The 24157-nt window shown below is 36.3% G+C and overlaps 1 protein-coding gene across 3 annotated transcripts in view; it reads left to right on the top strand.

Annotated features, from left to right (window-relative positions):
• Nucleotides 1-24157, top strand: part of LOC150103873 (rab-like protein 6) — a 330329-nt gene that overhangs the window by 226208 nt on the left and 79964 nt on the right. For all 3 annotated transcript variants that reach the window (XM_090396585.1, XM_090396584.1, XM_090396583.1), the window contains exon 14: nucleotides 9294-9346. In XM_090396585.1, coding sequence (XP_090252711.1) covers nucleotides 9294-9346 — 53 coding nt within the window. The remainder of the gene's footprint in view (nucleotides 1-9293; nucleotides 9347-24157) is intronic.

The raw sequence follows: 24157 nt of genomic DNA on the forward strand, positions 1-24157 counted from the left end.
TCTTAATAATAATAGTAATAGCCAGCCGTTGGCTAAGCGATTAGCATATCTGCTCTCTAGCCAAAAGGCCACGGGTTCGAATCCTACCGTGGGCATGGATGTTTGTGATTGTCTGTAGAAATATTAGTGGTGATGGTGGTGGTGGCGGGCGGTAAATGTCGTTGGTGTAGTTGTAGTTGGTGGACTGAGTGGTGGAGACAGAGAGATGTAGAGTAGGTGTCCTCCCTCGATGAGTCTTGGACTTCCTGGAGGTGTTACATAATAATAATAATAATAATTAATCCGATGAAGGAATGGAAATATACACAGCCGACTTTTTGAACATGACTTGAATCCAGTTAGAGTTCAGACCTATGACTGCAATACTAGTAACAATTTATTCACGTGGCAATGAGTTTGAAGCCATCTGATATGAGGCTAAATATAACAAGATCAAATACATGGCCAGGCATTGTTACAGTCCTAGTGGATTGGTTGCTAGTGGCAGCGAAATGCATCACCAAATAAAGATTATGTATATGAAACGCATAATCATAATGGGGACTTTAATTATCAGAATATTTATTGAGTAGCGGTAATATCTTATGAAAAAAATGAAACTGAATTTGAACTTTTGAGCATGTGACTGAAGGAATTTAAGGTCAAAGAGTGTTCGATCTGATTATGGTGTCAGAGGGAGTTTCAGTTAAAGATGTAACGGTATTGTCTCGAGTTGGTGACAGTGATCATGCAGTACTCACTTGGGAAGTGGCTAAGTTTACGAATGTTCCTTTCTGAAAACGTTACATGCTGAACTACAAACCGGAAATTATGCCCACCTGAGGAGTATTCTGGGTTCTGCGTCCTTGTATTAGTTGTTGGTTGGGAAGGATATCGATAGTACATGGGAAGCGTTTAAGAAATACTTAAATGATGCAATATTGGACTGTGTCTCTAGAGTAAGAAGAATAAAGAGGATAGGAGTGAAATAGAAGTATAATCTTATTAAGCAAGAGATCTGTAAGAAAAAGATGATATGGAAGGAATACCTTGTACATAAGGATGATATAAGTTATGAAAAATTATAAGAAAAGTGCCTGCAAATGAATGATGCAACTATTGTATGGAAAGCTAAGTCTGAGTATGAAAGAAATTGGCTCTGTAAACTAAAGACAACCTAAATGAATTCTATTGTTATGCTGCAAGTAAAAGAAAGAATGAATATGAAAGGATAACTCTACTAAAAGCAGATGGCATGCTGGTGACAGAATCAGAAGACATTGTTCAGCTATTGAGTGACTATTGTGCTAAGGGCTATCAACCTGGTATGTGAACATTGCACTCATTGTTACCTCTTTACTGGATGAAGGAGGTATTGGAGCTGTGGCACAAAAATAACAATTCAGCAATAAAGACTGATGGGATATCACCATAAATGTAAAAAGAGGGTTTAGCTGAACTGGCTATTCCTTTGATCAAGCTATATAATTAAAGTCTCAGAATATTGATGATTCCATAAGAGTGGAAAGAATGTGTGGTAATCCCTTTGCATAAAGGTGGTACAAAGATTAATGTATTCAACTATCAGTATCTCTGGAATGATGGTGAAGATTTTAGAATGATTGGTTAGGATTTGCATTCTGAAATGGGTTGACAGAGAATCTCAACTTTGCAATGAACAGCATGGGTTTACTAAGGAAGGTCATGTTTGAGTAATTTGTTCACATTCTATAATAATGTTTTTAGTAGTAAGACTTATACGTTGGTTAGACATAACTGGTAATTAATTTACGGAATTGACAACGCATATAAAGTAAATTAATTAAAGATAACTTTAATGAATCACTTCTATATTTCGGCAATGTCACATTGCCATCTTCAGGAACATAAAGATATGGTATGTGCACTAAGGAACTAACAAAGCAAATGAGGAAGAAAATAAGAACTAATTTGGTTCCTAAAGTCCTGATGGTGCCCTCTTGCGGGCTAATTTGGTAGTCTTGGCAGTTGGCTGAAGTTCTCAAAATGAAAGTCTCCCAAATTTGGGGCAGTTTCATGCACCCAAATTTGTTGAGGTTAGGAACGTTTTTTAGAGCTGCTGAAGATTCTTTGAATAGTCTTTCGTATTTAAACTTGCTGCGATGGATTATTTTTGTCTTCTTCCAACGAATTAATTTGCTTTATATGCGTTGTCAATTCCGTAAATTAATTACCAGTTATATAATAATGTTGCCATTGAATTAGACAAGGGGAATGAACACACCTTTGAATTTTGGATTTTTTGGACCTTTGAATTTTGTGAAGTACTTTGATAGAATACAGCATAGAATACTGTTCCATAAACTGTAGAGAATAATTGGCTAGGATAGGAGGATGGCAGAGTGACATATCAAAAAGGGTATATGGGAGATGTGAGTTTGCAAGATTTAAAGTAACAAGTGGTGTACTACAAGGATCGAATCTTGGTCTATTATTATTCAATATTGAATCTGTTATAACATTAATGACATAGGGAAGAATTTGACAGGCAACACACAGCTGTTTGCTTCTGATGCAAGGATAGGGAGGGTATTCAAGAATGCAGCTGATATGCAGTACTTGCAAAACGATTTGCAAATACTGAAGTACGAAAGTCATGCATTTTGGTGTGAAGAGATAGTCAATGTCATATTAAATTGGTGGGATTATGTTAGAAGAAATTAATAGACTAGGGATCTTGGAGTTTTAGTAAACAGGAAGTTGAAGTTCAAGGGCCATATAGCAAAGATTGCAAATACAACTCAGAGGATAATTGCAATGCCATGATAAGACCTCACTTGGACTATTACACTTATGTGCTTTCCTAGTTTCTATGGTGATTCTGATACAGTGTAGAGAGTACATGGAAGAGTGTTAAAAATGATATCAGATAGGTATCATCTCTCCTTGATATCTATCCTGAATGAATACAAATATATCAGGATGGCGGAATACTGATTATGGAGACAGATTGAGAATTTGTAGACTTCAGAAACACTAGCAAACAGGAGAAAGAGGGAGTGAAATGATTGAGACATACAAATTGCTGAAAGGGTGGGGAAAGGACTAGAAGACATCCTTGGAGGTTAAGGATGAATGCTGTCAAGAAGGGGGGGGGTGAGAGCTAGATTTTTCTCTCATAGAGTGGTGCATGATTGGAATGGATTGGCATTGGATGTTGTGTGTGCAAATAATGTGAATGAATTCAAGAACAGGTATGATAGTTGGTGCATGTAATATGTAGCCTCTCTGGATGAGTCCCTGGCTGTCTCTCTTAATAATAATAATGTCTGGAAATGAAAAAAGAGAAATTGCCCAACTAGGTAAAGCAGACTATAGATGGAATTATACGAAAATGTTCAGCTGTGACTTGTTATAAATTAAAGATGCCAAGAAATTTTATTCTTGTTTTCATCCGTTATCCAAGCATAAGCAAACAAAGTTTGCATGTGAAGTCACTTTACGACTGAGCTACTTGTATATTCAGGCCAATGACTTTATTTCAATTGCTTTAGTATCCCATAATACAAGTAGCCCAGTCATGAAATGACTTCACTTGCAAACTTTGTTTGCCTAAACTTGGATAAAGGATGAAACCAAGAATATAATTTCTTGGCATCTTTAATTTATATTACATATAAATCAAACGAAAAAATTATAAATCAAGTGGGTCAAGTTTGTTGCCTTGATGAATGTGTCATAGCCAACGGTTGTTTGCTTAAGATTGGTGAAACCTTGCTCTGAGTCAAATGTAGTAACTGGAATCATGTGTAAAGATATAGTAGTTTTTTTTGGAATGACAGAAGAGATAGGAGAGAGTAGGGGTAGTACTACTAATGATATTAAATTATTTGACTTCATTTAGGATAGAAACTCATGAAAGCAGTAACAGTAATGTAGCAGTGAATTGAAGGCTATATATTAAGGCATTGCTACAGACCTGGCAGCTCATCCTTTACTCTGGGGCTGATGAAATGCATCATCAAATTGCCCTTTGGGTACTAAATGTGAGTATTCATTATTTGGTGATTTAAATTATCAGAGCATCATTTGGGTAGCAGAGATATCCCATAATAAGAATGAAGGAGAATTTATTGAGCTGTTTCAAGACAACTTTCTCAAGCAGCATGTGAAAGAGGGAACTTGAGGTTAAAAAGTGTAAAAAAAGTAATAAGAAGCATCTTTGAAATTTCATCTTCAAAGTATCAGAAGGTATCTCAGTTAAAAATGTAACTGTTTGCCATCAGTTGGTGAGTGTGATCATGCCATAATGTCCTGTAAAGTAGATGTGACTATCTAGATGTTCCAAATGCTCAATTATAAAGCAGTTATGACAAACTGGGGAGAAGGTGATCTTGGGATCAATTATTTCTGTTATTGAATGTGTGGGATATCAGTAATGGGAAGCTTTGAAAAGGTGCTGAAATAAGTCCTTTCTCACTTTGTTTATCAGTTATCTGATATTTGCCCTCAAGGGGGGTTGTTCAGGCTACTGTCAGCATTACATAATTAAGTTTACTTTATTATTAATATCCTATGAACAATTTTCCTCCAAATTAGTTATTATTGACTGAATCAACCCACTTAAACCTTTCCTCTGGGTCTCTTTCTTGCCATCTCAGCATTAAACACCTGTTTTGCTAACCTTTCCACGCCATTTTATTTAGATTATCCTGCTCACACATTCTTGAATGCTAAGAGTGTCCAGTTCTTTTCTAATATCTTCATTTTTAATATGATTTTGTCATTAATGCCATCTGTTAACTCTCCTAATTTTTCTCAAGACTCATATCTGTATTCTCTAGTCTTTGATCAAGTGCTTTATTTCTAACCTACCTCTCTTATTCATAACTTAAATTAGTGTGAACACTACCTTTATACTGCTACTTTAGTAGTATTTCGGCTAATTTCTCTCTTATTCTATATAAGTTCATCTGGCTCTCTACCAGTTCTTTCACTTATTCTGCTGTCTGTTTCCAAATTTAATTTTGCCATCTTCACTAAAAACTGTGCCCGAATAGCAGAAATATTTTATAATTAAACTAAAACGACAACTTGCAAGAGACACAGAAATTAATGTAGTGATTGAACTCACAGGAAATAATGTTTTCTGGACCACATACACGATTTTTAATGTGCTGACCTTTCTTGTGTACAACAGATTGCATCCGGTGTGCGACATGCTCTATAGCTGAGCATAAGGGGTCGGATTGGATGTTCATAACATCCAATTATTTTCTGTGAGTTCAATCACTATATTAATTTTTGTGTCTCTTGCAAGTTGTTGTTTTAGTTTAATTATTATTATTCTTATTATCACTGTAACGCGCCACATATCCAGCTGGAATGAGTGACGCGGCTGTCGCTTACACCATCGAAATGTTATTATTCCATTTTATCTGCCTTTAATGTAATTATTCGCTTGTTTTCAGCTCCACCAGTGCAAAAATTTCCCCTATCGGCGACTTTTGGTACTAAATCCTTTTTTCGCGGAAATCATCTCCCCATGCCTTCAAAAGTTCAATAGAAAATTTAGTCTCATTCCGTTTATTGGTTTTAGCTACAGATGCCTCTAAAGAGGGAAGGAAAGTTACTTTATGACCACCCTGTATATATCAGCAATTCCATGAAGTCCACAAATTTTAGGGAGTCCCTAAACATTATGCCAAGCACTCCAGTATTTGTGCAATATTTCTCATACTTTGCTCTGCACCCACAACAGATGCTGGCAACCTATTCCATTCATTCACCACTCTCCAAGCAAAAATATCTAGTCCTCACACCCTTGCTAACAACACTCTTCTAAGGATGGCTTCTAGTTCTCTGTATTAATCCTGTAAAAACTCTTCAGTAATTTGTGTGTGTCTCAACCCTATCACCCCTTTTCTATCTGTCTGGATCCTCATCCTCAAGAAACTCAGGTGACTAGATCTGTGCACAATAGTTAAGATGTGGTCTTGTTTCATAAATTAACATGATAACATAAGGTAAAAAGTGAATAAATATTTTTATTTAAAAGCCATATATTTCAACCTGAAAATTACAAGTCATCAGTGGCCTGTAAATTTCAGGTTGTGAAATACATGGCTTTTAAATAAAAAATAGATTAACTCTTTTCTTTGTGTTATTGTGTTAATTTATGAAACATAACTTGTGGCATAAGCATCACTAAAACAAGATGAGATCTTACCAAGGTCCTATAGAGAGGTATAATAACTTGCTTATCTGCTTGGCAGGGTTTTCCCTCAGTAAGTAGTATGCCTCTAAATTCAATTTCCTCGAGTACTACCGTTCCATCAATATGGTAGAACTGATAACCTTTTCACACCAAAATACATACATAACCTTACACTTTGCTACATTAAACTGACATTTATTCTCCTTTGCCCATAGTGCTTGTCCTTAAATTGCTCCATCCAATTTTTTTCTCTTGGAGTTTCCTCTCAGATGATTTCCTATATTGCTAATGTACAAATTAAATATTGGCAGCCCAAGAACAGAGCCTTCTGACATGCCACTAGTGTATAAACTACTGTCTGATATCAACCACCTTCTCATCCAGTTCACCAACTTTATATCCATTCCTATGTGCTGCAATGATTGATTAGAATTCCATGCAGTATCACTTTAAACCCATCACCTTTATCCAACTCAGTTGTCACTGCATTATAAAAGGTAAGTTACTGAGGCATGACCTATCCTTCACAAAATCACGTTGCCTCCCATGTAATATCCAGTTCCTGTATTTTCTCTTAACCAACTTCTCTAACGCATTGACCATGACTCCTTAGATGCTGATCAGTTGACAGTTTGCTACCTGTCTTGGAACTTCATTTATGCTGTGGAACTGTTTTCTCCTCTCTTCACTCTCTTGGGAGACCAACCCAGACATGAGACCTGAACAGTGTGTCAAAAGTACTAGTGGAATTTCCCAGCAACCTTTCATGAAACTGGAACTGGTATGCCATCTAATCCCATATATGTATTCAGATCAAGGTTCTTTAATATCTGCTTCTGTTTTCACATAATTCCTTGTCTCGCTTATTACTGCAATATTTCCACCTGGATGATATACTTTTCAATTACCTCCCTACCATTGGGTTTCAATTACCTCCCTTCCATAATAATTTTTCTTTATATACTGAAAGCCTCTTTGGGATTACCTTTAGCCTGCACTGCTAATTTCCTTTCATATTCTGATTTTGCCTTTCTAACTATACTGGTCACCCTTCTGGCCTGTGTTTTGTATAGCTCATATGCCTGCTGGTCACCTTTCTCTTTAAATTCCTCTGCAGATTTTTCTTTTTTTGTAGCTCCTACTTAATGATGCTATTCATCCATTTAACTCTCACTTGATTTATCCTTCTGACTTGAGGTATGCAGTCTGTTGCTACTACTACTACTTCTCTCAAACACTTCTTTACCACCTCCCATGCACTATCAACATCCAACTCTTGCAGTTCCCATGCCATGGCATTGCTTCAATCCTGTAATTTTATATATATCCTCTCTCTCGACTGAAAATTCTGCACATTTAGCTACCTCTCAGGTCAAGACCATATGATTCCTCTCTCCATCTGATAAAGATGGAGGGTGTGATCCTTTTATGATGCCTATATTTCTCTTTTCTTCCCTTCCTTTCCAGGTTTGTACCGAGTTCTGTAATTGATGGAAGTTTTTTCACTTGGCTATGCTACCAATTATATGTTTGGTTTAATCCTTTATCCAAGTGTAAGCAAACAAAGTTTGCACCTGAAGTATTTTCAGGACTGGGGCAACTTGTGGCAAAGGTGGTATAACTTCTCATCACTTGCCTTAGTATCCCATAATGCAAAGCACATCTCCTTTATAAAAGGTACCACCTTTGCCACTAGTTGCCACAGTCCTGAAAATACTTCAGGTGCAAACTTTGTTTGCTTACGCTTGGATAAAGGATTAAATCAAATATATAATAGGTAGCATAGCCAAGTCAAAAAACTTCCATCAGCTATCTCTAATCCAGAGAATTTTAATAATAAGGTGTGACACCTTTCGGCAACTCGTTTATGGAAATATGACTTCTCCTTTACTTCCACCTTAGTATCACCACTTCTAGGTCTGGCTCCCACTGATGAGATCTCCATAAAGGTCAAAACTGATCTGGGTAGTGACCCTTCCCTCAGGACCGGTTTTATCATTAGGTGAACCTAGGCAATTACCTAGGGGCACCACATGTGTAGGTGTGCGTGTGCTTGTGTGAGTATGACAAAATATATATAGATAGACAATTTATAGGGGTGCCTAAATTTTCTTTGCCTAGGGGCATCAGATAGTCTCGGATCAGATCTGTCTTCCCTTAATGCATTGCATTATGAGATACTAAGGCAAGCAATGAGAAGTTATACCACCTTTGCCACGAGTTGCCCTAGTCCTGAAAATACTTCAGGTGCAAACTTTGTTTTCTTATACTTGGATAAAGGATTAAACCAAACATATAATTGGAAGTTCTGTAATTGCCACCCCATCTGCTTTGGACTGACTGGGTGCTCTATGGGAATAAGATTATAAGGATACCAGTCTTATATCACCTGTAAGAAATCTGGAACAAAATCTGGTTTAGCACTATAGAATTGACACTGATAATGGAATATTCAATTTCAAATCCTTGTTCAAGAAGTTAATATATCACCCAAATTTAAGTTGGAATGACTGCCTCTCCTTGCCAGTAATTTGTGGAAGTCTCATTCTTGTTAGTTTTTCCCATCAACCATATCTTATTATACCATATCTTGCCTGCATTTTACTGTCTATTTTACTTCATTATACTCACATGGCTCATCATTATATATATATATATATATATATAGATTATTCTGTCTTGTTTGGAATTGCTTAACAACACTGAAGATGATCTGTTAGTTTCAGATTGAAATATTTGTAAAATAAAGATTTATTAATTTTATACATTTTTGTGTTTTACATGCTTAATAACAGCAATAATTAGTAAAAAATATTGTTGTGTAAAAATAGCCTTATAGGCCAGTCACTGTGAATGCTATAGCTTATTGTGGGGCTTTGTTAGGTATGCTAATTTCCATATCAGTTGAACACTTCCGTCAGAGTATATCTGTTTAGTGTTAAATTTAAGTATTCCTTCCTTTTCTCATTCACTAAGCATCTAAAATTGATGACATCTGAACTAATTCCAGCAATTATGTCCAGTGTATTAAGTATAATATCAGATATTAATATTTCATTAAAAAAAGTTTCATTGTATAAATATTTTTCATTTATATTTACTAAGGGTTTGTTTTCAGAAAAACATGAGGTTGCTGTATCATCTTCATTTTCTGTTTTCTCAACTCCAGAGGTAAGATATTTTTATTCTTGTTAGAAAAAAAAGAATTAATGTCTTGTTTATATCCAGATAGACTGTCTAAATTGTTAATTAATGTGATGGGGTATGTTGTATTTCCAAATTATCTTTAAATAACTATGAATACATGTTTAATTATTTAAGAGAAGTTAAAGAAATATAGATAATTTTGATATTCCAACTTTAGTGTTGCATAGTGTATAACATTTTATTTTAAAACTTAAGAGAATTATGGAATTATATTAATAGATTTTTATTCAGTTGTTTGTTTAGTTCATGACAGTTGTATATATCATATTGTAGAAATGACCACTAGATAATACGAGGAAAGATTTCTTTAAAAACACTGCATTTGAGAACCATGTAAATATTCATGGCTGTTTTCCTATATCATGGTAACTGAAGACATTGTTACTTAAGGGTCAAGCCACATAACTGGGAGGAGGCCTCTACATCAACTTCTAAGGAATACAGAACTGGAGCTTCGAACCTCATGTCCGCTCACCTTCACGTGGTGCACCCCCATTAGTAGGTATCCATTGGGTACTGAACGAATGAGGATGGTCTGGCAATTTAGGGCTTAGCCGACCAAACTGTACTCTCTTGGCTTAAACCACAAATATATACGATGGTACAACATAATGAGATTTCATGCTGGCAGGTGCATCGCTGGGGTAAACAAAGCCTATGTTGTGTTCATATGTTTGTTCCTGATTAGGGGGTGTAAAAACTCGATGCAACTTAAAAATACCAAAGCGCTTTACATCGATTTTTACATAGGTCAAGTCCCATGAGAATATTGTAAAATTAACCTTGTTTGTCTCTGTATATTTTGTGCTATATATTATTGTAAATAACCCTTTGGAAATTAACTGTATATACTCCTTTAACGAGAATATTTTAGAGTGTTAAAAACGAAGGCAATGTTTTGCCGCTAGAACGTTGTGTAATAGCTCTCTATGAGGGCATAAGAAAGGTTGTTTATGACTTTTATGTATGAGAAAGTGCTTACAAGCTCTGTGCATAAACACCTCCAAAGTCAGTCTGAAAGGTTCAAACGGCTTTCCGCTGGCTGGCAACTTACGATCAAAAGAGTGCATGGAAGAGAACAAAGAGCAGGTTAAACTTAAAAGAGGATGAAAGAGTCATGCCGAATTCTTCGGGGTTTACTATCCTTAGTGGAAGGACCCGAGATTGCAAAATAAAAGGGGACCGAGCCGAGCATAAGGGGCTTCCATTCGTCAGCAGAGAGTCATCAGAAGTCAGAACCAGAGTGGAGGCGAGCTGCGGACCATAAGCGGAGTCCGAACCAAAGCAGTGGCTTCAGAGAACAAGGAGAGGCAAGGCCCCAGATACAAAGAGGAGAGTCCAGGTCCATTTGCCAACAGAGGAGAGCCAAGATCCAAGTGCCAAGAGAGCAAAGACAAATTGCTGTTACCAAAAAGAGCCAGTTGGTGGCAGTTAGTCATCAGCAATTAGTAGCAGAAGTGGCAGCAATTAGAAGTAGAAGTTCCCAAAATAAGGATCCAGAGGAGAATTTGCCCATATGCTGAAACCTCTTGTATATGTGCTATTCGAGTACTGCAGATTGCAGTCAAAAAGCCTGCTAATATACTGATGGCGCAGTCTGACAAATAAATTTTTCAGTGTTCATAGGCATACGACTAATAAATACGGAAGATGGATAAACATAATACGCAGTAGAGTAAGTGAGAAAGGTCACGAGAGGAAAAGCACTCACTGCTAATTATAAAAATAAAGCTAAAGAATAGAAATATAAGAGAATAAAGATATTACAATACAAGTATAGGAAAACAACACATATTATTACAGGAGAATCAGGGTCAGACCAGGCAAACAGTGAGGCTAGCTGCTGGAAGAAACTCCAACTCAACAAGTAGAAGATTAATAAACTGATATCAGAAGAACTGAAGATAGGAAGTACCAATATACGGAGTATTAATAGAAAGGAAATCAGCCTTGCAGAAGAATTGGAAAAGTACCACATGGACGTAATTAGCATTACTGAAACAGAGAAGACAAAAACAGGTGAGATATTACTAAATAAGTATAGAATGTTATAGTTAGGAAATCTAAATCAAGGAAAGAAGGAATAGCGATAGCATTCAACATCAAACATGATGATAAACTTGATTGGAAGACAGTTCAAATAGTTATATATTCAAAATGGAGAAATGGACAATGAAAGTTATTTGTGCCTATGGTCCCACAGAAGGGTTCTCCTAAAGAACTGGAGGAATTTTTTAAGTCATTAGAGCAGTCAGCTGACACAAAGAAAAGCAGGAAAGTGGTCCTTTTTGGAGATCTTAACATCAGAGTAGGAAATGAATTTCACCAGCCATATAGGAACATTTTGAGAAAATTTGGAGAAAAAGGCAAAGTTAATAATAATGAAAGTTATCTGCTGGATATCTGCTCATGATACAGACTAGTCATTATCAATACTACATAAAGATGTGCACAAGTTAATGTGGAGAGAAAATGCAAGGAATTAGAAAAGCCTCATTGACTGTGTCGTTGTTGATAGTGATATCTTCATGCTTGTTCAGGATACACGAGTGTGAAGAGGATTTGAAATTGGAAGTGACCATCATTTAGTGCTAAGTAGGATAAGAATGAATATCACATTTAAAAGAACAGTATCAAGAAAGTTTTAAAGAGAATTAAAATTGAACACCTTTTAAAGGTAAACTGTAAACTCAACTTTACAAACATTATTGAACTAAAAATGAAATATTTTGAAAAGAAGATCCAAACCTTGGAGTCTCAGTAATAAACACTAAAGAAAACATCGATTGAAAGTTTATTTTTCACTTGGTTAGACTGTAATAAATTTAGTTTAATCCTCTATCCAAGTGTGAGCAAACAAAGTTTGCGCCTGAAAATCTCTTCAGGACTGGCGTAAGGTAGTACAACACCAGGCAACTCGTAGCAAAGGTGGACCAAGCTAACATCACTCCTATCTCAGTATCTCCCATAATGCAAAACACATCTCCTTGCAGATATGTATAATGTTATGCATTAAGGGAAGGGCCACTACCAAGACTAGTTTCAACCTTTATTGAGGTCTCTTCAGACTAGTTTCAACCTTTATTGAGGTCTCTTCTGAAGTGGAGATACCAGTCCTTATAGTCCTTATAAGGACTGGCTTAAAGGGGCGAAGCAAGAATGCTTTTCATCTTCCCCGTTATCTGTAGAGGACAGTGTATGGATAAGGTGTTATTGAGCAATTAAAGCTCTGATCATGGCAGGAGAATAACAGCAATAGCCGAGCCTCAGTTAGAACTTCATTGGCTACAGCATTGCCATCCATTACCCTCCAAGGATATTGGATTGAATGAATGAATCAATCACCGCATCTCACGGTCGATTGATCCCCCACTCTGGAGATACCAGGAAGAAGCAATAGCGAGGTCATCTTTACCTATAGGAGTTGCCAAAAGGTGTGCCACCTTTTTATTAAATTATTCTGGATTTAGAGAAGGTGTTGTACTACTTACCCCAGTCATGAAGATATTTTCAGGCGCAAACTTTGTTTGCTCACACTTGGATAAAGGATTAAACTGAATTTATTATAGTTTAACCAAGTGAAAAATAAACTTTCAACATCTTTCTCTATATCCAGAGTAATTTAATAAAAAGGTGGCACACCTTTTGGCAACTCCTGTAGGTAAAGATGACCTCTCTATTCCTTCTGGGCCTGGCTCCCACTGAAGAGACTTCAATAAAGGTTGAAACTAGTCTGGGTAGTGGCCCTTCCCTTAATGCGTAACATTATACATATCCGCAAGGAGATGTGTTTTGCATTATGGGAGATACTAAGATAGGAGTAATGTTAATTTGTCCACCTTTGTTACGAGTTGCCTAGCATTGTACTACCTTACCCTAGTCCTGAAGATATTTTCAGGTGCAAATTTTGTTTGCTCACACTTGGATAAAGGATTAAACTAAGTTTATTATAAAACATTGATTGATTCAGATAGGGAGGTATGTGGTGAGCTTATTTTTCTATCCTTGCAGATAACCTCACCACATAAGATGTTAAAGAAGCAATTCTAGATAAAAAGAAAGCATAGCAAAAGTTCCTGGTGAATGAGTCAACAGATGCTCTAAAAGAATACAGAGAAATATGTAAGAGAGCTAAGTTTTTATGTAAGTAGCTAAACAAAAGTCATGGGAAGACTTCAGGTGGCAAATGTTCTGGAAGTTATTGAATAAAAGCTTGGAAATGGAGGAAAGAATACTATAAAAGGAATCAGATGACAAAAGTGACATGAAAACTTGAAGATAAGATATCCTGGTTGCCTGGAGTAATTATTTTGAAAGACTGTTAAATGAAACAAGCAAAGACAGAAACTTAAAAATTTTCCAGTGGAATGCAAAGAGGAGTATATATCAAGACTTGAGTTAGGAAAAAAAACATCAAACAGCTGAAATGTGAAAGGCAGCTGGAATAGATGACATTCAACCAGAAATGCTTAAATATGGAGGCCAGCCATATGTATTCAGTGAAGAATTTATGGAGACACAGCACACGTGTTAGAATAATTACTTTATTTATCATTAAGAGAGTAACATTTGATGTTTCAACCTCTGTATTGAAGTCATCATTAGGAAAACATACATGTGTACAGGATACAAGCTACATGACACTACACTACATAAAAGTAAGATGAATCTAAATGTTCATTAATCATTTACTCTAGCCTGCTCTCTGGTGGAGGGAAAAAAAGACTACATTAACAAATTTCTAAAGTCCTCTTGTATTAAAATTTTCTTCTCTTTGGGGTTCCGGGTGCTATATGGGTTGAAGATTGGTCCTCTCCTTGGTGATCATCTGTGATTACCGCTGACAGGAAGCCAGATGACCACCAGGTGGTGCACCAAAAATTATGTAGAATTACACCATCAGTTTTAAGCAGATGCATCCCAGATGTTTGTAGGCCGATTTTATTTTCTGTTGTTTTAGGAGTGAGCCCAGTTCATATGTTGCACCTTTGATGTAGGGCAGGACTGTCCAAAGCACTGCACGTGGTGTGATTTTGTGCAGCCCACCTGTGGGTTTTGATTTTCATGAGCGAAAAAATAAAATAACAATTTGAATCAAATGCGTTTTAGATATTTGAATTTTATCAATAATCTCGATGTTGATAATTTTATTTGGTGTTTTTACATCACTATATACCCATGTGTTTTTCAAATATTAGAAGTGTCAAAGAGTTCTTATACTGTTTTGTTCCAATGTGCATGCGGTTGTGTTGCTGCTGCTCACCAAATTACCAGATATTACCAGATACACATTGTAATGTGGCCCTCAGATAAATTTTTTTTTTCTAATGCGGTCCTCGGATTACCTAAGGTTGGATAGCCCTGATGTAGGGTATGGATATGGTTGTATTTGTAGCCTTGCTGTGTGTATTTGGGGCAGGGGGGGGGGGCATTAAGTAGTTTTGTAAAGGTTTTCTTTTATTGTTCCAGAAGGCATCAGAAGAAGATTGAGAATGGCTAAAACAGTGGTGTGTTTAAAGCTTAAATGCTCGGAGAAACTCGTGCTAGAGGCTTAATGGAGTGAAACAGCATTGACAAAGGATTAACAATATTATTTAATTCTTCCAATATTTTGTTTGTCACATATGTGCAAAAGCAAAGCAAAACTAAGTGAAACGTGGACAAAAAAATTAGTCATAACTAGGTGAGGCACCCTCTGTGGGTACCTGTTGGTGGTATAGGATGTAAACTGGGATCTCAAATTTTGGAAGTTTAATGCAACCATAAATATAGTGACTGAGACGAAATATTGGAAGAATTAAATAATCTTTCTTAATCCTTTCTCAGTACTGTTTCACTCCATTAAGCCTCTAACATGGACTAAAATAACAATCAGACATGTCTAAAATCTGGAAGGATGGATCTTTCTCCACAGGAACAAAATGGAAGATTCTGAATACAGCTGTTTTTCCAAACAGTGACTTATAGATGTCAGAGTTGGAACTTAAAGAAGTCTGATCGGAAAAGGATAGCTGATTTTGAGATGTGGTGTTACAGAATTGAGGATATCTTATACTGAAAGGACAAATGTAAACAAGTTTCTCCTTTTCCAACCCACCACCCGTATACGGTACTAACGTACTATAGGTTGACTAACCAACCTCTCATACGAGGTGGTATCAAAAAGTTTCGAGACTAGCTCTGTGTACGAGAAATTACTTTATTTATTTACGTTTACACACTATCACCATGCAATTCTCACTGGATCTCCGCAGTGGTGTCAAAACGGTGACCCTTGAGCTGGATCTTCATCTTTGGGAAGAGGGCGAAGTCTGCAGGAGCCAAATCTGGCGAGTAGGGTTTGTGCGGAAGTGAGATTATGTTGTTTCTGGTGAGAAACTCGTGTGAGGAGATCTCGGTGACAGGGTGCATTGTCGTTGTGGAGCATCCAGTTTTTTGCGTGCCACAGATCTGGTCGCTTTTGCCGAATGTCCTCCCTCAGATGCCTTAAAACCTGGTTTTAAGGCATCTATTGGCCAGAGGGTCAATAGCGAGTTCTGATGGAAGAACTCGCTATTGACCGTCTGGCCCCTGAGGACGAATTTTCGATGCACAATGCCACAAATGTCGAAAAATACGATGATCGTGCACTTGGTTGAGCTGCGGACCTGCCTCGCCTTTTTCGGTCATGGAGATGATGGGCTCTTCCACTGTGAAGACTGTCGCTTTGTCTCAGGGTTGTACCTGTATACCCAAGTTTCGTCAACGATAATGATCCTCGAATTTCATGTTTGCTCTTTGTTCTAACTTGCTGTCCATGATGAAATCGCAGATGTGGTAATGCAGATGGTCAGAATAGCATCAGTTGGATAGCTCCTGATGTACACAGGATGATGTCTTTTGGCACACTGACTTATGAAGGTAGGTGCTCCCTGTGACTGTGCTGCAGCCTTGTGCTGCCATCTGTTGGACTGTTACAAACCTAGTCTCGAAACTCTTTGATACCACCTCATATATGGGCCCAATAAAAAAAAAAAAAAGGATGGGTGCTAGAAACATTTGGTAGAACTTTAAGGATATCAAGAAACTTAAGGATATTGACAGAAGAAAGCTGAAATACTTTGGACGCATTGAAAGGACGGAAGGACTTCTCAGAACAATAATGGAAGACAAATTTTCTGGAAAAGAAGTGGTGAGCTCTCATTGACTGGAATGACTGGTTTTCAGAAAGTTGAAGTCTCCAGAAAACCATACAGCAGGGTCACCTGGCAAGGACTGGTGTGGCACATCACCAAGGAACGGAATGACTATATAGTATCTAATGATGTCATTGATTTAATAGATGGATGAACCCACTTTCATCTTGACCATCCTCTTCTGTTCATGCTGTACATTATACTGAACATCAACATTTTGATCTTTATATAATGCAGGATATATAATGCTATTATATATCCTGCAGATGTCCAAGAAAATACTAACTTTCCTTCTAATTACTTGCTACATTAGATTCTCTTTCCAGTTTATTTTCATATAAAGTTCATTTGTTATCTTTTGTGTTGACACCCCAATACCCATGCACCCACTCCAAACACAGATTACAACAAATCCATTACCATTCCATATATTCATGGGACCTCTGAAAAAGTGACCAAGATCCTTAAAAAAAAGTACACATAAAACTAACATCCCTTATCTGCTTTCCTGAAGACCAGGTCCGACCTTACTTATAATGAGCCAACAGGCAGGACAGCCAACATTAAGATATCAGAACTCCAAGATAATATCAGTTTCCATCTATGGCTACTCAGGTTTAGCACACCATACCCACCACAGGATCTGATGGGAAAAAAAAGACACTATACTCTACTGAAGTAAATTTAAATCTGAGAGGCTTTTCCTCGAATCTACTTCTGCTCTCACAAATTATCCTAACCTGAACAAATATGGTTGCATTAAATTGCCACTCATATGGAAAACTCATGCTGACTTTCAATTTCAAAGGCCAAGAACACTAAACCAATCCAATAGATGCCATAATTTTCTGAGTATGTTTCCTTGTTTCTCCTGTTCAGTTTCATTTACTGAGGTAGTGCCTGCTTGCATGTGTTAATATAACTGTATTTTTCCCTGAAGATGATAATTTAACTTTTGGCAAAATCTGCAGAATAATAAGTAAATTTTATTTAGTTATTACGTCATCTATTGTTGCTAATTGCCTTAAACATGCGCATAAGCTTAATCACCAGAATTATTATCCTTTGCCTGTAGGTCATCATCATCAAATTCCTGCCACATACCCTCAAGGGGTATACAGGATATGATAGTACTACATGAAAAAAATTACATCATTACTAACTTCCTATCTACAATTTTCCTCCAAATCAGTCTGTTAGTTGTCAAGACTCCGACATTATCAGATCTTATATTTCTATCGTCGAAGGCACTTTGTACCGTATCAGTCCACCTATATCTTGGTCTTGCTCTGGATCGTTTTCCTGCCAACCTGGCAGAGAAGACTTGTTTTGCTAATCTATCTTCGCCCATTCTGTTTAAGTGACCATGCCACCTGAGATTAGCTCTGCTAACACATTCCTGGATGCTGACAATGTCAAGTTCTTTCCAAATATCCTCGTTTTTAATATGATATTGCCATTGATGCCATGTGTTCACACCTATAATCTTTCTCAGGACTCTCATATCTGCGGACTCTAGTCTTTGCTCAAGGTTTTTACTTCTGACCCAGCTCTCAGATCCATAAGTTAAAACTGGTTTGACCACTGTCTTGTATACAGCTCATTTAGTGTTCCGACTAATTTCTCTCTTATTCCATATGAATTTATTCAATTGATTTCCTACCGTACCAGCTTTGTTGATTCTGTCGTCTATTTCCATATTTAATTTACCATATTCACTAAAAATCGTCCTAAATAGTTGAAATGTTTTACTTGTTCCACAGGTTCTTCATTCACAACACAGTTGACATTTTCAATGATTCTGCCTATTTTCATTGTCTTTCTTTTTATTGCTGACATTCATACCATATCAATTACAACAGTTATTCAATTTAGTCAGAAAATCTTGCAGACTTGTAGTGGATTTATTTAGAAGTATAAAATCGTTTGCATAAAGCAAACAGCTGACATTAACATCTCCAATGTTGATATCATTTAATACCACTTTCCTTTGTAATGTGATCCATATAGATAATTAATAACAGAGGGGATAATATACATCCTTGTCTCACACCAGATTTAACATTAAACCATCTTCCTGTACTTTATTCAATTCTAACTGCTGACTTACAACTCAAATAAAGACTAAGTATTGCTTGATATAATGCCCCATTGACACCATATAACTGTAGCGTATTGAATACCTTCTCTCTTGGCACCTTGTCATATGCCTTTTCCAAATCGACAAAACTTAAATACAGATTTTTGTTATATTCCCATGCTTTCTTGACTATTTTTCATTAAGTGAAGATCTGATCCTGACAGCCTCTATTTGACCTGAATCCAGCTTGTTCTTCACCAAGCTTTTCTTCCAAAATTCTCAACCGTTACCGTTTCTCAAGTATACTTGCATAGATCTTGCCAGGAACACTCAGTAGGGATATACCTCTGTAATTCTCACATTCAGTTTTATTTCCCTTTTTATATATGGGTACTATGAGAGCTCTACTCCAATCATCTGAAATTCGTCCCTCTGTCCAGGCATTCTGAACTATGCAGTGCAGCCACTGTAAGACTATTATACCACCATACTTCAGCATTTCTGGTCAAATATTATCTACTCCTGCTGCCTTTCCACATTTCAAGCCTTTGATGGCTTTTCCTACTTCAAGTATCTATATGTATTCCTGACTGCATGCCTGGTCAATGTTTTTTACCACTGTGCTGTCATCACTGCTTGTTTCATTTAGCAGTTTTTCAAAGTAATTACTCCATACTTCAAGGATATCTTTTTCTCCTGTTTTCATTTCACCTTTATCATCTCTAATTAATTTTACAGCACTCTTTCCTCCATTCCTAAGCTTCTTCAACAACCTCCAGAATATTTTTCGACCTTCTTGATATTTATTTTCTATATTCTTGCCAAAGTTCTCCCATGACTTTTGTTTAGTTAGTTTTACACAGTGTTTAGCATTCTTGCATTTGTCTCTGTATTCTCTCAGAGCAAAAGCTGACTTATTTGACAGGAACTTTTGATATTCTTTCTTTTTTTCCTTCACTGCCTCTTTAACTTCCCGTGTCCACCATGAAGTTCTAATTTTTCTATCCTTGCAGACAACTTCACCACATGTCTCTGTATCTGAATCAATCAGGGTTTTCTTCAAGGCTTGCCAGTGAATCTCCAAGGTTTGGTTCCTGTTCTCAAACTCTTTCATTTTTCCTTCAATAATCTTTGTGTATTTTAGTCTATTGTTCACTGCTGAAAGCTGCTCAACTTTTATTCTCTTTAAAACTTTCTTACAGGTTATTCTTTTCAATATGAAATTCAATTTTATCATGCTCAAGACTAAATAGTGATCACTTCCAATTTCAAATCCTCTGTTCACTCTGGTGTCCTGCACCAGGGAGAAAACATCACTATCAACAATAACATAGTCAATGAGACTTTTCTTATTCCTTGCTTCTTCTCTCCATGTGAATTTTTGCACATTTTTATATTGGAACATTGTGTTAGTAATAACCAGTCCATGTCCTAAGCAGAAATCCAACAGGTATTTGCCATTATTATTAACTTTGCTCTTTTCTCCAAATTTTTGCAAAACATTTTTGTATGTCTGACAATCACTTCCTACTCTGCTATTTAGATCCCCAATAAGGACCAACTTTTCCTGTTTCATTGTGTCAGTAGCTTTCTCTAGAGCTTCAAAAAATTCCTCCACTTCTACCTTAGTAGAACCTTCTGTGGGACCATAGGCATAAATAAGTCTCATTGTCCAGTTCTCCATTCTGATATTTACCCAAATCACTCTACTTGACACTGCCTGCCATTTAAGAAGATGAGCCTCGTATTTTGTGTTGATTACTATGGCTACTCCTTCTTTTCCTTGATTTTCATTGCCTGAATATAACAGTTTGTATTTATTGCTCAGAAAGATCTCACCAGTTTTTGTCTTTTTTGTTTCAGTCACCCCTATTATGTTGATCTGGTACTTATCTAATGCCTCCGCTAGCGCCATTTCTTGGCCATTCAGGCTTCTTATGTTGATAGTACCGATCTTTAACTTTGGTGATGTTGAGTTGGGGTGTGTTTTCAATTTGTTCCAGTAGCTGACTTTTTGCTGTTTGCCCTGGTTCTCTGGCAAAAAGAATAGGGGCCTTATTTAATCAGGCGATGCCCCAGCCGGCATGAAATTTTGTCATGTTGTACCATCATTTTGTATTTTGGTTTAACCAATAAGAATACAATTTGGTCGGCTAAATCCCAAATTGCCAGCCCATCCTCGTTTGTTCAGTATCCAGGTAGATACCCAACAGGGTGCACTACGACAAGTTGATTATTGGACATTAGGTCAGAAGCCCTGGTTGGTTCTCCACATTCCTTTGAAGGCTATGTGGAGGTCTCCTCTAAGTTATACAGCTTTGACCCTTAAGCACCCCTGTAGGCTTACTTTCATATTATTAGAGATCTTATCTGGTTTTTTTACAGTCTGAATCCTGTGTCATGTTGCTGTCAAGCTACATGAAACTTCTAACCTCTTTCAGCTGCTTTCCATTGATCTTTATTCTGTTCATCTCCTCTCTGAATATCATTGCTTTAGTTTTTTCAGTATTCATTATTAATCCATCTCTCTTTTCTTCTTCACTTCCTTGTGTTGTTTGTAGTTTATCTTCTTCAGAAATTATTGCACCTGCAGATCTTAAATTATTGATTCTTGTACCTTCAATTAATATTCCCCTTATATATATATATTTTTATAATATCCATTGTTCTTTTCAAAAGCATGATAAAGGTGCTTGGAGATATATTGGATCTTCTTTACTCATGCCTCATTTTTTGCAACCACTTTCCTGTTTCTCACAATAGTTTCTCCATTATCATTGATGTTTTATATTAGATATACCAGGTTTCTATCTACTCCATAAGATTCATAAGAGTACAGCCAGTGCCACTTTTTGATCTGTGCTGTCAAATTCTTTCCCAAAGTCAACAAAATAGGCATAATGTTTAATTTTTTACTTAGAGCTTTCTCCACAATTAATCTTAGCATTAATATTTGGTGTATAGTATTCCTGTTTCTTCTGAATCTTGTTCGCTCATCTAGTTTTTTACTGTTAGTTTCCTTAGCTTTCTGTTAATATTATGTACTTCTCCCACATGACTTTGTTAGGGAGAGTTGTCTGTAATTTTTGCAGTACATTTTGCTTGCTTTTTTTTTGCAGATGGATATTATAATTTATCTTGTCCATTCTTTAGCTGCTTTCCCTTCATCCCATACAGAGTTATATAAGATACGTCTTCTTGTGTCTTATATAACTCTGAGTAGTATCTTGTCCATATGGAATGAAATCCTTTCTTTCATTCCCAATGAAAATTGAGAATAAAAATCTGCAGCAAAAGACAAAAGTCATAAATAGACAAAAATATGCATCCTGATTGTTGAGGAACTATAGAACAAGTAAAACATATTGGCTGTTTAGACACACTTTTTAGTGAAGATAGCAAATTAAATATAGAAACAGTTTACAGATTAAACTGTGCTGCTATCTTGGGAAGTCAACTGAATAAATTTGTAGAAAATAGAAATATTACTAATATTTCACTGAATTTCTGATCAACATTTTCAAAGCACAAAAGACTTTTCACAGTACTCAAGCACTAATAGTCAAGTATTACCTATAATGAAAATATTTCAAAATTGTAATAGCCAAAAATGAACAAAAATAGTAAATGCCTTATTTTGGAACCCTTTTAGGTTGTATATATATATATATATAAAGTTTCAGTTGTTAGTTGAAGCTAGTCTTGAAATTATTTCCAAATTTTTGGTAAATGCAGCCATCATTATTGAGATTTAAGAAATGTTTCACTGCTGTTGCTAACTCCAAAAATTATCTGTGACAGATGTTATATTGATTTTTTTACACCACTGTACTTTTCTTCCATCTAATTCTGTGTGTGTGTGTGTGTGTCATGCATGCATGCCTAACGCATGTCTGCCACTTGTTGACATGTCATTGTCAAATTTTCTTTATCCTCTCTATAGTACAGTTCCTTACAATATTTTTTTCATCACTTTTAGATTTTCCGTTCTTCTGTTAGTACTACTCAATTCCTGTCTTTCATGACATTCAGTTTGGGCTTAAACCTGTGCTTCAGGTCACGAACTAAATGAAACATCCTTTTATAATTGTGCCTCCTCATCTGAAACTCTATCTCTTCACATTTATTAGTATAGAACTTTTCCTTGTCTTGTCTGAACTTCTCTATGTAATCTCTTATGCTTTTGCATTTTTTCTCATAAACTTCATTTCAGCTGTTATTAATCTTTCTTTGTCTTTTTGTTTTATTGCCCAGATTTCACTTCCATACAATTACAAACCATTAGAAAAAAGGAAAACCTGGACATCCTCTTAGGAGATTCAACAATGACTTCTAAGGCCAGAACATGCCACTCTAGGCTTAAATCCTTGATAAGCATGGTGATGATGTGTGTGGTGATACTCCTCTTTTTTCATTATCATTCCTCTGCCTGTATTATCATTTCCTATTTTAGCATTTAGATCCCTATTATATAAATAATTATATCTCTCAGATTTGTGTCATCTATTGTTTTTTTTTGTAATTTAACACGATCGCTGCCACGCTACTTCGGCATAGTCTGTTCCCGTACGCCGAGCAATTTCACTTCTTCAAGATCAGTACAGTAATCTCGTTGCTGGTGGTAAGAGTCATATGAGTATACTCGTAGGCTGATGTTGATGAGTATACGAGTATGCTGGTGGCTTGTGCAGAACATATACCATCTGTGAGAATACACAGTTGATGCTAGCTCCACAAGCCAAGCATTTTCACTTCAAGGTCAGTACAGTAATCTCGTTGCCGGCGGTAAGCGTCATACGAGTATACTCGTAGTTGGCAGCGAACGTGTTAAAATGGAAACTTTCTTTTTCATCTGCATTATTATTTGGTGCATATACATTTATAATTGTCGCTTTACTCATCCCTATCGTTATCTTTGTTTCTAGCATATACTATTGTTTCTCCTGAACTCAATCTCTGTTCATTTCATATTATCACTTATTCCCAATATTTCAATTTTGTAGTCTTTCATTTCTTTGGCTATATTGGCTGCTTTTGTTGTTTCATACATAATCCTCACATTCCAACATCCAATTTTTTTTTTTTTGCTCCAAATAATTTGTATGCCTCAGTTTTCGCTAGGGAATATCATTCGAAACAGTTTGTCTTCATTTAGTATTACATTTTTGTATGTATCAGTTGCAGAGTTCTGATAACATCTGAAACTTGTAGGATTATATTTATTTATTTTATTTATCTGACATGTCTAAATACTGGAAGCTTTTTGCAGAACACAAAAACTTACATATTTCTCTATTAAATTAAGATTGAAATCAAATTGTGGTAGTCTAATCTTTGCAAGGATCATAAAGAGGTTGTTCTTACTTAACTCCACATTAGTCATAGTCAATGTGCATACTCCTTCCTATTGAGAATAGATAACATGCTTATGTGTGAGTTCTGTGGTACTGGACTAACCATCCTTCACATTGTAATTTACTGTCCTCATTTCATCACGGAGTGCAATTACTGTTTTAATTA

The sequence above is a fragment of the Typopeltis vanoorti genome, chromosome 8, assembly GCF_054136105.1.
Source record: "Typopeltis vanoorti isolate ZY-2024b chromosome 8, IOZ_Tvanoo_1.0, whole genome shotgun sequence".
Taxonomy (NCBI): Eukaryota; Metazoa; Arthropoda; class Arachnida; order Uropygi; family Thelyphonidae; genus Typopeltis; species Typopeltis vanoorti.